Source organism: Tursiops truncatus, chromosome 9, assembly GCF_011762595.2.
Source record: "Tursiops truncatus isolate mTurTru1 chromosome 9, mTurTru1.mat.Y, whole genome shotgun sequence".
NCBI classification, from domain to species: domain Eukaryota; kingdom Metazoa; phylum Chordata; class Mammalia; order Artiodactyla; family Delphinidae; genus Tursiops; species Tursiops truncatus.
This window is the reverse complement of record NC_047042.1, coordinates 39,104,884-39,120,021: the sequence shown is the minus strand read 5'-3', so window position 1 is coordinate 39,120,021 and position 15,138 is coordinate 39,104,884. Positions and strand designations below refer to the sequence as shown.

At 38.6% G+C, this 15,138-nt stretch overlaps 1 protein-coding gene across 12 annotated transcripts in view; it reads right to left on the bottom strand.

The window, feature by feature from the left end:
* The window catches only part of ETV1 (ETS variant transcription factor 1), a 95,463-nt gene that overhangs the window by 46,218 nt on the left and 34,107 nt on the right, over positions 1 to 15,138 (bottom strand). For 2 of the 12 annotated variants that reach the window (XM_073809670.1, XM_073809671.1), the window contains one exon: positions 8,816 to 8,870. The exons of the other annotated variants lie outside the window; for them this stretch is intronic. In XM_073809670.1, the coding sequence (XP_073665771.1) occupies positions 8,816 to 8,870 (55 nt within the window). The remainder of the gene's footprint in view (positions 1 to 8,815; positions 8,871 to 15,138) is intronic. 12 annotated transcript variants of the gene reach the window in all.

Below are 15,138 nucleotides of genomic sequence, written 5' to 3'. Positions count from 1 at the left end.
GGCATTACCAAGATATGAAGAAGACCTAAAGCAATAAGAACTGCTTATATATGCTGCTAAGAGTATAAACTGACAAAAACACTTCGGAAAATTTTTTGAAGTATCTACCAAGTCTCCATATAAATCTCCACTATGATCCAGTAACTATACTCCTAGGTAGGTATCAAAGAGAAAGGATTGAATATGTTTACTAAAGTACGTGTTCATAGCAGCTTTACTCATAATACCAAAAACTGGAAAAATTCCAATGTTCATTAGCAGAAAAATGGATGAGTAAATTGTGGCTTATTCATACAATGGAATATTCCACAAGAATTAACAAGGAACACATTGATGACACATGCAGAAATGTGGATGGTCTCACAGATGGTAAATTGAGTAAAAGAAGACAAACACAAAAGAGTATACAAGGAGTACACAGTATATGAATTTCAAGTACAGACCAAACTAATGGATAATGAAAGAATCTCCTTCTGTTGGTGGATGGGAGTGTTCATGACTGAGAAAGGGCACTAGTAACCTACTAGAGAACTGTAAATATTTTATATCTTGCTCTTGGCAGTGTATATATGAGTATATACCTATGTAAAATTCATCAAGTTATACACTTAAGATTTTTGCATTGTAATGAATGTGTATCTCCATAAAAAGATTTAAAAGTATGAGAAGCATCAAGCAATGCTATACAAATTAAGATGTTTGAAAATGTCTGGTGGCCTCCTCTTCCAGCAGAGACATCTGATCATGTGCTTCAACTTCACATAATAAATAACTCCAGATGACTCACGGGAGGAGTGACAAGTCTGGGATACCATTGGGAATGGTTGCTAGCAGGACAGTAGCCTCCTATCAAAATGTCCATTAATATCAACCTAGAAGCAAAAGGCATGACCCATCCTTGTAGATACACCATCTGGAGCTCTAGTGCTTTCAGACTGGCCCCATGAGTTTCCCAAAGTGACTTTAGAAGAAAGAACACATAAGGATTCCCAAGGATTCCTTGGGAAGTAGCAAGGATTCCTACTTGCTATCAGAGGCAAGTAGATCCCTAAACAGGGGTCCCCCAAATGTGGCCAATCATCAGATTACCGAGGGAAATTCTGAAAAAAAAAAACCAAACAGGCATTCCCATACTCCATATGTTACAGGTTCAGTTGTGTCCCCTCCAAATTTTATCCTGAAGTCCTAACCCCACCTCAGAATGTGACCTTATTTGGAAAATTAGTTAAGATGGGGTCATTAGGGTGGGACCCAGTTTGTGGTACCTTGTTATGGCAGCCCTAGCAAACTCATACCCTGTGCCCAGAAACTGATTCACTAAAGCTGGTATATAGATCAGGATTCTGTATCTTATAAAATTTTCTAGGTGATTCTCATAACCGGGCAAATTTCAAATCCACTATGATGCTTGGCAACACCTGGATCCAGTGTGTGCCGCACTGAAACGGGTCCAGTACTTGAAAAGACGTTTTTTAAAAAACTAACAATGTCGTCCTTTTTGTTAGATGCCAACACTCAAGGATTCTCACAGGTTCTCCAAGAAGTTTAGGGCTCCCCTACTCTCTCCGTGTGTGGGCCTCTTAATCACTGTGTGCCCTTGGAATCATGACTTTTTTTTTCTAGTCGTAAGCCAAATGCGAGGATTTTTTTTTTTTAATTGCTGTGTTGAGGGGAAAAAAGAAGCCAGCCTAAGATCGTCAACCTTCTGCACAAGAACCAGAGCTACTTTATTTTCCTCAATTTCACTTTTCTGCTTCCTCGAGATTTTAGATCACAAAAATGACTTCTGTTATTTATTATTCTTCAGTAAGAGTAGTACAGAGACTCCCACCAGAGAGGGCTGAGCTGAGACCCTGTTGGGTATTTCATCACAGGGCTGAGAGCCTGAGCGTCTGTGAACAGGCAGTTTTCCAGCTCACTGGCACAGTCACAAGTGGAAGCAGCACATTCATTTTGTGCAATTTGCTTTACCTTCCCACAAGGAGTTGGTGCATGTAAAAGGCTGTTAAGTACTAAATTATTCCTTATCAAATCACCATCATCTGGAGTCATGATCAACACTAATTAAATTACTTTCGCTGAACATGGCTCCAGCCTGCTGCCGAGGCTGCTTAGGTACATTTCATCTCGCTTACTGTACTGTCCTGGCTGGCTCTGGAACCAGGGCTACAGGAATCGGCATTGTTTGTAGTTTTAATTAAAGTGAATCTTTCCTTCTTCAAGTGTATCAAATCAAGTGAGTTAACTCCTTCATTTCATTTACAAAGAAGTGATGGTTCCCAATGATATTATATTATATCCTTATCCCTGACTTCAGACAGTTCAGATCATTTATCTATGAAATCTGCTGTCTTCCTCAAACACGTTTCCATGCAAACTTTTATGACCTGCAACTCCTCTGGACAATCAGATTTTTAGGAGGAGAAGCCAAGAGAACTCTCAAGAGATGATTCTTGCATTTTTTCTTTGATGGAGGCTTGACCTTTAAAACCACATCTTAAGGCTGACTTACAATGACTGAATTCCTCTAATGGTTAAACGTAAGTGCTCCAAAGTACCAGGACTTTAAAAAATGCACTTCCAAAATAAACTTAACCACTTCTTAATTCACATAGTTTACTTGGATTTATGGTATTCATCGTAAAGTATTTGTTAGATTAGTGATTGTTTTCATTTTAGAACTATGAACTATGAGGCATCATCTTGGATTCCATTTTTTTCTGCCCACATTTTTGACCAGAGACCCACTCTTGTCATCATTCTCCTGGAGCACAGAAATCCCCTTGGCTTTACAAATGCAACAATGCTGGTATACAACCAAGTCTTTGGCTCAGGGTAGACATATAAGTCATATGTGAACACCTACAATATTAGAGATGGAGATAATGAATTTAAAAATTTGCTCATAGGAGAATAATTTCCTAAACAGTCATGACGCTGGAGTATTTTTTGGCACCACTAAATTGAGAACAGACCATGTTATGACTTACTGGTTCATGTTAGTCCAGAGAATAAACAATGAAACTTATGAATTGAGTTTCTGTTTATATTTCTATAGTGAACATGATATAAATTTAAGAAAGATAATATGCTAAACTGTAGGTGTTAACATACTGAACTCTGGTTGAGTTTGGAATAGTGCTAGAAAACACCAGCTATAATGCTTTTTTTTAAAAAAAGACTCAAATTTACATAGTATTATAAAGTTTTTCAAAGAATCTTCACCAACTCTCGATTCTCATCATTCAAGATAAGGACATTAGCATTCCAATTTTGCAAAAAGAATTTTTAAAGGCATGAAGAAGCTAAGCTTCATGTCCAACTAAAGACCTAGGACTAACTTATAACAGCCTAGGAATTAAAGCCATGGGCTTTGGGCAGCAACTCTTGAACCCTTGAGCATACAATTCAAATATATTTCTGAATAAGCACACTTAAGATCTCCTTCATGCATGAACACCACTACAACATTATATCAGATGGTTCTTTATCCATTTACTTCTTCATTAATTCATTCATTTTCTACAGCCCAGACATTATGCCAGTTGCTAAGGGGCAGGGAATGTGGAGCTATAGAAGAAGCTGAACAGTAAGGCACAGTCCTAACCATCAAGAGCTCACAGAAGTCCAATTAGAGCTTTATTTAGTTGTTTTTTTTTTTTTAGTTGTTTTTTTAAGAAAAGTTCTAATAAATATATTAGCCAGTCTTCTTTAAGTTTGATCAATTTGTGTGTATGCTATGCATATTTCTGTATACATGACCTTAATAATATATTCTTGCACTTGTATCTAAATGAAAACACTTAGAGCATTCATGCTTGCTTTTAGACATTCTGCCTTCTTTCAATTTATTGCTGTGGCCAAAGGCATTTAAAAATTCACACCACTCATATTCCACTGAAGGAAAAACATTGCTATCCAACATCTAAAGCTTCCCCTTGATTCTGATAACCAAAATGTCACAAGCGATGGGTCCCCTTCTCTATGTGGACACCGAATGTTAATATGGTGATAAATTGTCTTAGCTCTGACCTTTCACTCTGCTTTCCTCCCAACTCTTATCCTAAGAGTGAAATAGAGCAGTAATTTCTGTGAGTACAAAACAATTACCCTGCAGAGAGAAGCACATCAGATTTTTAACTACTTCTTCTGTAAACAAAACTATGTCTTTGAATCACATCTGTAGTTTCTGAATCAATATTAGCTGGGAATTTAGAGCTTTGATGAGACTCTCCTGAGTTTGATGTTGCGATTTCTGGTCTGCTCAAAAAGTCTGTTTTAGAATAGTCTACTGTACGGTATTCTAGAACAGGGGTTAGCAAATTGCAGCCCATGGGTCAAATCCAGCTTCCCACCTGTTTTGGTAAATAAAGTTTTATTGGAACACCATTCTACCCATTCATTTAGGTAGAGTCTAGGACTACTTTGAGTAACAATGGGATATTTGTGACAGAAACACTTTGACCCACAAAGCCTAAAATATTTACTATCTGAAAATAGAAAAACAGAAAAAAATGTCTGCTGATCCCTAGTCTAGATTATGGTCTGCAATGAGAAAGGAGAAAGGTCTGGCACGGTGACCCCTGCTAGTGATAGGGAACAGCTAAACAGCTAAGGGATATTTAATTTTGCTTCACTAACCCTGTGTTTACTCTGGCTGTGTAGCCAATTTAAAGGTATATACACAAAAAAGATGGTGAAAAGCATGACATGATATTCAGGCTCTAAAACACTAGAAATTTATGTGTTTTGAGGTATTTCAAGGCATTTACTTAGACCATGGTTATGTATAATGCAGACAGTTTTTTACACTTGTCTACAAAATATAGCTGAGGAAGTCAAAACAAATCATTCTGTGGACACAAAAGTGTTTGTAAAATAATTTCACTTGGCTATAGCAGCAAATTAAAAAAAACTCTGTAAAAAGGGGAAAAAGTAAATGGTATACATAAATTAGGTTATTTAAGACCAGATACAAGCATGGCATGAAAAATGCATGTAGCCTTTTATACAAATATATATAGTTGGGAATACACTCACTAGATGAAAAGCATTCACTTTAAGTTAACATCACTTCAATTTCAGGTGATAAATGGGTGGCAGTGACCTCAATTAGTACTGGGTTAAATTCCAGAAGCAAAGGGGAAGGCTTGTGTACAAATAAAGACAATAGTGTCACACACTCCGTAAATCCATCTTCCAAGTCTTACAGAAAATCGGCGGGCACTTCTGCTGCATCTGAGCCTCTCGAAGATTCTTTTCCAGTACATTTACTTCTTCCAAGCCCTCCCCACCCCCACTGTGTACACGTACCACTCACACATACACGCACGGACATCCATTACTAAAGGGCCTAATCTCAGCTATCAGCAGAGTGCCTCTATGGGGCCATTAAACCATTTCTCTTGTTTACAGTGCCCGAAGAAAGATGTGAATTATGCCTGTGACAAAACAAGCGATAACATTTCTAAACTGCTATCAAAATGCAAACTGAAACACATTTAAGGACAGAGACCCTGATTCCACTTTCCATGATTTTCCATTATTTGCAGCATCTGGAAATAGATTCACCTATAATATTTCCAAGACAAAAATGTAGACCACTGCACAGCAAGTTGATATATATTTTTTTCTGAAAGAATATTCTATGAGTAAAGCAGTTATCAAAAAGATGATACAATGTTTCTTAAAGGAATATTATCAGTGGGGATAGATCCCATACCTAGTTGGTCCTTTGATGTTAGTTTGGCAACACATAGAATGCTGCACCGTAGTAATCACAAAGGTAAAGTAAGGGAGACTCTCACCTCTTGTTATCAATCTCAGAATTTTTAAATTGAAAACATTAGATATGATCAAGTTTTAGCGATTGAGCCGGTGTTTGTACTCAGAAACCCCTGTGCTAAAGGAACCATAAGTGGACGCCCTTTAGGTAAAAATATAAACAAGAGGAGCTACTTTAATTGGAGGAAGGCAAACAGTCATCAAACTGCCCCTGCATTGCTCCCAGAAGTAAATGTTCGGCACATGCAAGGAACTTCCTGGGCAGTCTGAAAACCAGAACTGAACCTCAGAGAAGCCACACCTTTCTCAGAAGGGCATATCAAACTCTTTTTCCTAATCCCAAACTCCTCCTATCAGTAACAGGGACTGCATGCTCCATTGCAGGGATTCCTGAATGGTCCTGCCAGGGGTGTACATACCCGAACAAAAGAGGGGATGGAGCTTGAAAAAGTCCCGGAGGTCATCCTGCACCCCACAGCCCCATCCAGAATCTGCTGTGGTGTCTACAGACGTGGAAACCAGGGCTGAGGACAGAGCCAAAATCAGAAGCCAGGAATCCTCACAATCTACAGAGAAAAGCCTCACGCAAGACAGTTATTTCTTAAAAGTACACTTCATAATTCAACTTTCTCTACACCACAGACTACCGTTACGCCATCTTAATAGACAGAATAGAATGGACAAGTATTCTGGATTTGGAACCCTCCCTCTTCAAAAGACGCAACCAACTCTGACTCATCTGAAGGTCACTTATCTACCAGTCCTGATGGTCTAAACCAGAGGTTGCCAATGTTTCTGTTTGGTTCACATAGTGGCTTCAAATAATTTCAATTCGTTGTGATCTTTTTTTTTTTTTTTTTGCGGTACGCCGGCCTCTCACTGTTGTGGCCTCTCCCTTTGCGGAGCACAGGCTCTGGACGCACAGGCTCAGCGGCCATGGCTCACGGGCCCAGCCGCTCCGCGGCATGTGGGATCTTCCCGGACCGGGGCACGAACCCGTGTCCCCTGCATCGGCAGGCGGACTCTCAACCACTGCGCCACCAGGGAAGCCCCCGTTGTGATCATTTAAAAATCAGCTTAAAAATCCTTTTCTGGTTTAAAATTCTGGCTTCTCTAGAAAAAAACACAATATCCAGCAATACTGAATCCACTTTCCAGCCTGAAAAATAGGACAGCAGTTGACTGAGCCCTATATCACCTTCCCCTTTGGCCACAACCCGTGTTTTCCTATTTGTCACAGTTCCCACCATCGCTACCACTCCACACCCCATTCTCTCTGGCACTAACTTACTTCCCTCATTTCTATGCTTGGCATGAGAGTTTTCTACACCTCATAGCTCATGAGAGTTTTCTACACCTCATAGCTAAGAAATCATTAGTCAGTGTGTTTCCACATGTGGATGTGCATGTGCCCAGACACACACACACATACACACACACACACACACATTACCTCTAATCAGCAAAAATAACTATTACAAAACTTATAACACGCTCTGGCTTAGGTACTCAAGTACTCGTTCTCAGGCAATAGGGCAGAGCAGTGAAGGTAACAAGTACTTAAATCTGCCTGGTTTCAAATTTTGCCACTGTTACTTACCAGTTGTAAGACTGGGCAAGCCTCTGTGTACTTCACTTTCCTCTTTTATAAAGTTGGCATGATAATAGCACCTGCCCTGTGGAGTCGCTGTTAAGATTAAGTGGGATGCTACGCGTAAAGTACGTAAGTGCTCAATAATATTAGCTATTGGCATTGCTATGATTCAAACCCAGAATATTTACACATGACAGCTAAAAGAGAACACGTAGATCACCCAGAAACATAACAGCAGTGGCTAAGAGCGTGGAGATGAAATTTGGCTTTGCTACTTACTAGCTTAAGGACTTCTGGTCAACTAGGTAGCTGCTACAGGATTCAGTTTCTCCCTGTGTAATATGGGGCTTATCATAGACCTTCCTCATGGAGTTTGTGTGAGAATTAAATGAGGTAATGCACAGGAGAACTCTGAAGAGTACCTGGCACGTGGTAAGAACTCAGGAAACGTTAGTTATTACCATTATTACTCCAAGCACTTCCTTTCACGGAAGATAAACTGAAACTCAAGAAAATAAAGTGACCAATGATAGGAACGGGACTTCAACCATCAGAGTGTTACCATACTACGTTTTCTATTTCATCTTGTTTCCAATTTCATAGGGAAACTTCACACATACTACACATAGTACTTCACAGTAGTTATGTCAAGTCAACTACTCACTAAGAACAAACAATGTACACATGGAGAAGAATCTATAAGGAAGGTACCTTGACGAGAGGAAAAAGCAAACAGTGTGGCCTGGCAGAATGAGCATTGGATAAGGAGTCAAGTCCTCTGTACCTAGTTCCTACCACCGCTAACTAGCTGCGTGACCTCAGGCACAGTGTGCAACCTCTCTGGGCTTCTGTTCCTCATCTCCAAAACGAAAGCATCAGACTAAGCAATCTTGTAGTTCTAAAATGTAACTCTGGGTGTAAGTACCTGCTTGCCGCTGATGTCAAAGAAAAATGTAAAAATCTGATGCAAGAATTCAGAGGGCATAACGTTCTGAGGCCACACAGCTCTAAGCACCTCAAGAATCCCTGAGGGCATTACTGGATTTTAGCAAATGGTGGTCACTGAAATTCATAATGAGACTTAATCACCAAGAAAAGGCAACATTGGGTGTGATCTACTATATTCAAGAAAGGAGGGTGCATATGCACATTAGAAAGGTGTACCTATGGTTAACATTTTAAAACACTTGGTGCTTTAAAAGGCATTTCATGGACCACCTTCTTTCTAGCTGATGATGAAAAGTAATGTTATTATGTTGATAAAATAAAAAGCAGAATCAAAAGACAAAAAGTTATATTCCTAGTTTAAAAGCATCGCAAGCACCATTAATTTAAAAATAGAGAGACCTCGGACAGTGTTGATTCATTCCTCTGAATTTTAAGGCCTAATCCTACTATAACAGTACTTCAGCAGGAGTGGTGCTAAATGATCCTCACCTTCACAATTTAACTGCCAGGAGAAAGTGCCCTGGTGGGAAACTGGTTCTTCCATCTGGAAAAGGGTAAGAACAGGGAAAAGAAGACCTAATGTAAAAACAATCCAAATCGAATCAGTTTTGCATTCTGTACTGGCTTCAAATCAGATCTTCCTTCCCCTACTGGTCCAGTAGATGGAAAGCAGCACGACACTATTTTTTTGGAAAGAGATTCTGTACAGCGAGCCCAAACAGAGAGTACTTCATATCCAGCTGGCAGGAATCAAACCTGAACAAGCTGCAGCTATTTGAGAAACAGATCTAATAAACTGAAATGAAGTTCTGAATCAAGATGCCCACCCAAACCCACACCCCTCAAAAACTGCCCTACTTCATCAATCACCTACTTACGACCTTTATAAATACACAAGATACCTCTTCTGCAGAAATTGTTCCATTGTGCTTTGATATGGATACTCGTTAAGACCTATACGGTTACAAAAATTAATATTACTTCTCTACCTTGTAATTCTGTAATTTCTTCCAAATAATGGACAATACTGTCTTGGAAAAGGCTGATCAGCATCTATTATTATTCCTAGGTGACTTGGAAGATGCCAACACTACCTGGTGTTTCTCAGTCTAGCATGAAGAAGTTCTGAAGAAGGCCATGACAGATGGGCCCTGCTGAATACCCAGACACCAAGAGTGCTCTGTCCTCGATACTGTGTGACCATGAAGACAGCTCCTTCCCATAGGAAGGACATGTAAAAGGTGGGCTTCTTCTATCCTGCACCCCCCTGCCTCGTCCAGCTCTCCAGAACAAACCTCAGAGTATCACCCTCTGCAAACTATCTGTATAGATCTCTAACAAGTGGTTCAGATAAAAGGTGGTAAATATATTCTTTGAAATCTATTGATTAAAAAAAAGAAAGTAGACAACAGACAGTAGAGAAGAACCAAGGCAGATAGTAGCATCTAAGGATATTTTTACTTAGAAGTAGCAAACAATAAATGTAATCTTTAATTTTCCTTTTTTATTAAATCACAAATACAGAAGCTCCAACCTAAAATTTTACATTAATTACTCTATAGACCATAGTAACATAAAAAACAAAATTAAGATGATATTTCATTGCCAAAGAAGACTGCCAATTACTAACATGCCTGTCATCACTTTGGAATGATAATTAGTAAAAAGACCAGCAGTTTTCTACGATTTGTAAGTCTTACTCACTAAGAACAAGTAGTCAAATAAATAAGTTTTTATGAAATAAAGTATAACCACTTTCTCCAGTATTATTTTCAAAGCAATGAAATAAGTAATTAGTGATGCAAAGACTTGCTTAAACGAATTTGGTGGTCTTCAGAACTAGAGCAGTATAATTCTAAATTTAGAATTCATCTCACATGTAATGGCTTGAACTAGAAAAGTCTTTAAATAAGCCCAGAGGTAAGAGAAATGTTACATGGGCGACAGAGTGAATACCACCACCAAGACAACTGAAATTCCAAACGTATATGTCACACTCCCAAGTCTAACAAAATTCTATTATAGCACCATTTCTTCAATGTTTGGGCTTTACTTCTTTTAATATTCACCTCTTGAAAAGAATCTTTCAATTCTGATTTGGTGACCCGGTACTGCTTGAAAGATTCTCTTTTCTTTCAAATTAGTGAATCCTCACTTTCGATTCATAATTTCAACATACTTTTCCTCCAGGCTCTATGTGAAAGAGCCTGTAATTTGCATGGTCTTAAACTGACCACTTTGGTTCCAAAATGATACACGGGATAAGTAGGATACAACACTCAAATGGCTGAAGTACACCTGCAGTATTCTGATGTCACTCTCCTGAAGACGTGATTGAGAACAATTCAGACATTATTAGCCACTTGGCTCCTTGTTCAAAAAGACACCATCGGGAGACAAAGTTGAAAATATGTTGTGAATACCAGAGCTAGAAAAGTTTACCCCACAAAGAAAGGCAGCTGCCTAGAGCCAAAAAAAGTACCTTTCAGTAAATGCCAATAAAACTTTACAGGCTGCCAAAATAACAAAGAGTAATTACAAAGGAAACTTTGTAATTTTCCTGACAATAAACACCTTCTTAAAAAAGAAATTATCTGTCACTTGGCCTCAATTGTTACAGATGTTACTACTAACGAGGATAAATCCCACAAACACATCTTACTTAAACCAACTACTAATTTGGTACAAAATTTTTAGAATTTCTTCCCCAAAATAAATTTGGGGATTTTCTTTAAATATGCCCTGTAATATTTAATTCAAGGTACACTAGAGCATTTTCCATGAGAAATTACCATTCTTACAGAAAAGCTTTTATCCAAACTATTTTGCCCATCTTGAAAAATGGGTATTTAACTGTACCAGATTAAGAACTCTCTCCAAGAAAAGGGAGATTCATGAAATATAAAAGTAAATACTATGATTTGGGAGCCACATTTTTAACCCCAAAATAGCCTTTATGAAGAAAAAAATGTTTCATTATTACGTAGAAACATTTAGAAAAGTGCACGTTATTTTTCATACAGCAGATAATATTGCTGACCAAACTTCCTTATGAAAATCCGTAAGATTTTCTTAAAAAATGAGACTCATAGCTAAGTAGAGTGTTTGCTTCCTAAACTGTGACAATACCATCAGCACCTCCAGATGCCAATCAAGCCCTTTTGTCATTTCTTAACAATAAATATTAACTTAAAAAATCTATAGCACGAGTGATATCAGAATAACTATAAAAAGTCTCTACTGACACAGGCCCAGCCTTCATAAATAAAATAAGTAAACAAGCCAAAGGATGAAGGGAGCTTTGGATAGGCTTAAACATGGCCATGAAATAAACAGTCAAGAGATACCACGTAAGATACAGTATATAAGGAGCTGATTTTACTCTGCAAATGTTTCAGAAAGCAAATGTAAACAATCAGTGTATACACAGATCGCATTTCCACAGCTAAAGGATATAATCCCAAGAAAACTGTTATTGGGATGAAGACTTTCAGAATTACACTAGCATTTTTTAAGTGGTTTCTGTGATTTCTTAACATACTTATTTTTAAAAGATTGCTTCCAGGGCTTCCCTGGTGGCACAGTGGTTAAGAATCCGCCTGCCAGTGCAGGGGACCTGGGCTCGAGCCCCGGTCCGGGAATATCCCACATGCCACGGAGCAACAAAGCCCGTGCGCCACAACTACTGAGCCTGTGCTCTAGAGCCCGCAAGCCACAACTACTGAGCCCATGTGCCACAACTACTGAAGCCCGCGTGCCTAGAGCCCGTGCTCCACAACAAGAGAAGCCACCGCAACGAGAAGCCTGCTTGCTGCAACTAGAGAAAGCCTGCACACAGCAACGAACACCGAACGCAGCCAAAAATAAATAAATAAATAAATTCATTAAAAAATTAGATTGCTTCCTTTGAATATAAGTTTTTTTAAAAAAATGTATTATATTATAGATTAAATTAATTTTTTTCTACAGGAAGACATCTCTAATTTTTAATTGGCATAACAGTTGGGAGTTATGAATCACAAATGCACCAAGTCAGTTTATGAAAGAGTTTAAGAGACTACTCTTGTCCACTTCCACAATCTTCACAATGAACAATTATTGAGAAAGACTTTAACCATGGATAATACAACTTTTTAAATATGATTTTTATACCCTGCAGCCCAATTTATCTCAAGACATATTTATATAAACTTACAATTATATGGGACTTACTTGCTATGATCTAGGGATATATAATCATAAGAATAGCTGAAAATACGAAATCAAGTATTATACAACTATTCATTAATTACACACACTGATAACCTTAGAAATTTCCTTAATTTTCACCCTATTCACAGTATTCCAGAAGGCCTTCTTAAATGTGTAGAAAATTATCCCCCAATTTTTATTACACTTCATAGAGTTGTTGATGTAACTTCGCAGCTGCTAGTTCAAAGGAAGTCTGTTCCTTTCTTCCCCTACTCTAGAGCCTTCCTATTGCATGATCCCACAAGTGCATCCTTGAGGTTACATTACAGGGGAAAACGCCATGTAATAAGATCATTCTGCTTGGTCCTTCAGGAACCAGCCCTGTCTGATAGGAACCAAGACTTCTCACCGGTTACTAAATTTGGCTCCAGAGCAATAGTGTCATGGCAACTTTCCAATGTACATTTTTTACTTTGACTTGCTAATTGCAAAAAAGGGGAAATTAGATTACCGCATTAAACGTAAAAGGTAGAGCATAACTAGGTAGCAGTATTGTACAGGTGTTATTGGAAATAGAAAATCACAGCACGGAGGCAATAATATTTGTATATTACAAATCTTTTTACTTCTACTTTGGACAAAGCGTTTTGTGGTAACATCAAGGTACATATCAAATCATACTAATCTTTGCACAATGCAAGTCTTTATGTTATTCATAATATATTGATGCACTAACTGGGAAATAAATTCTGCATTGGATTGTATTTTCACATAAATTTCACTTAAATAAATATTAGTTACTAATACTCCTTGTGGATTTAAAAAATTAAAGACGTAAGGTATATATAAATGGATCTCCATGCTCAAATGAGTTGGTATATCCAAACAATCAATGTATTCGCATGTTTAACTGCTTTCTTTTAAAACTGTCAAAACTAGATTTACTGCTGTGTCAACCTAAAGCACCTATTTAAAATTTGCCTCTTGAGATGCTTAGATGTTAACAGCAAGCCCCTGTGAATAAACGGATATTATAATGCCTACTGTAGATCACAAATTATACAGGAATAATCATTTTTCTACAACTGAGTGATCAGAGGATGACAGACAATGAAAACAAACAGCGTTTTTTCAAGCTGCTTAATGGTTTACCGATGTAACACAATGTAGGAAACTCATGAGTAAAATGGACTTTTTTATATTTCTTTTGTATGTTGTATTCTGAAATATAATCTCATTCTTTAGAACACAGAGCTCTACCGATGCGTCTGCTATAACTGCAGGTGTAAAGTCAGTATTAAGTGTGTCAAATACTGTAGCCAGCTGATATGTTCGGCAGCTTATATTAGCGCTTAAACCACACAAAGAAGATTTATACAGCCGTCCTTTGTAATTGACATTTCCAAGAAACTAGAAAAACATGAAGATGAAAGAGGACTCGGCTCTCCTTCCGTGTGTGCAAATAGAAAAGATGAACTCTGGAGAAACACAAGGATACCACCCACAAAACAAGCGTATGATCACAAACAAAACAGGCCTGGTTTGCATTCTCCACCTCATTCCTTTGAAGTTAATCGAAGCTTTGTAAACTGAGGGTGTGCATAGGGATAAATATTGTCAGATTAAGCTTGATTCCCCTCTCCCTTTACAACTGCATGCATATAAATTCTTAGCCACTGCACATTTCTTCAATTTACCACATTAGATTCCACCAACATAATTATAACATTTCTGATACAGGTGCATTACTTAGTATGTACCTCTTTTAAATATGGTTACCTACAGTGTGCTTATATGCTGAAATATATGTACAAAAAATATAGGGCTTCCCTGGTGGCGCAGTGGTTGAGAATCCGCCTGCCGATGCAGGGGACGCGGGTTCGTGCCCCAGTCCGGGAAGATCCCACATGCTGTGGAGCGGCTGGGCCCGTGAGCCATGGCCGCTGGGCCTGCATGTCCGGAGCCTGTGCTCCACAGCGGGAGGGGCCAGAGCGGTGAGAGGCACGCGTACCGAAGGAAAAAAAAAAAAAAGAAAAAGATATATATATTATGCGCCTTTGTTTTTTTCTCTCCACTTTCTCTTCCTCAATAACATGACATCTGATTTCATGCTTAGAAATTTCCAGGCTGGCCTGTTTGTCCTTAGGAATAAATCCCAAATGTACCTGACGGACTTTTGCTGACTCACAAATGTTGACTGTGACCTATCAAATTTCATCTTCCCACTATCCAATGCACACCTATTCTCCAAATACTGCTGCCTTTCTCCCCAAAGGACAGAAAATGCTCAGGCCTTCTTCAGAGAAATTAACACCTGGCCTTCATCTCACCTCACAGGCCCTCCCATCATGACTGGGGAAATCACACAAATCACGAAGAGCCAGTTGAGGTGGCAGATGCACAGAAGTATTGCAAATTAGGCGCTAAGAAGGATTAAGTGCCTAACTTCTTGGGCACTAACTACTAGTCACCTTGAGCAAATTGTTTTCCCCCACCAACCTTAGTTTTGGCACAAAACTCTATCTGGAACAGCATGGGATAGTGGTTATGGGTGTAAACTCTAGAGTCAGATCTGCAACTTGGTCACTGTGTGATCAGAAACAATCCACTTAACCACTCTG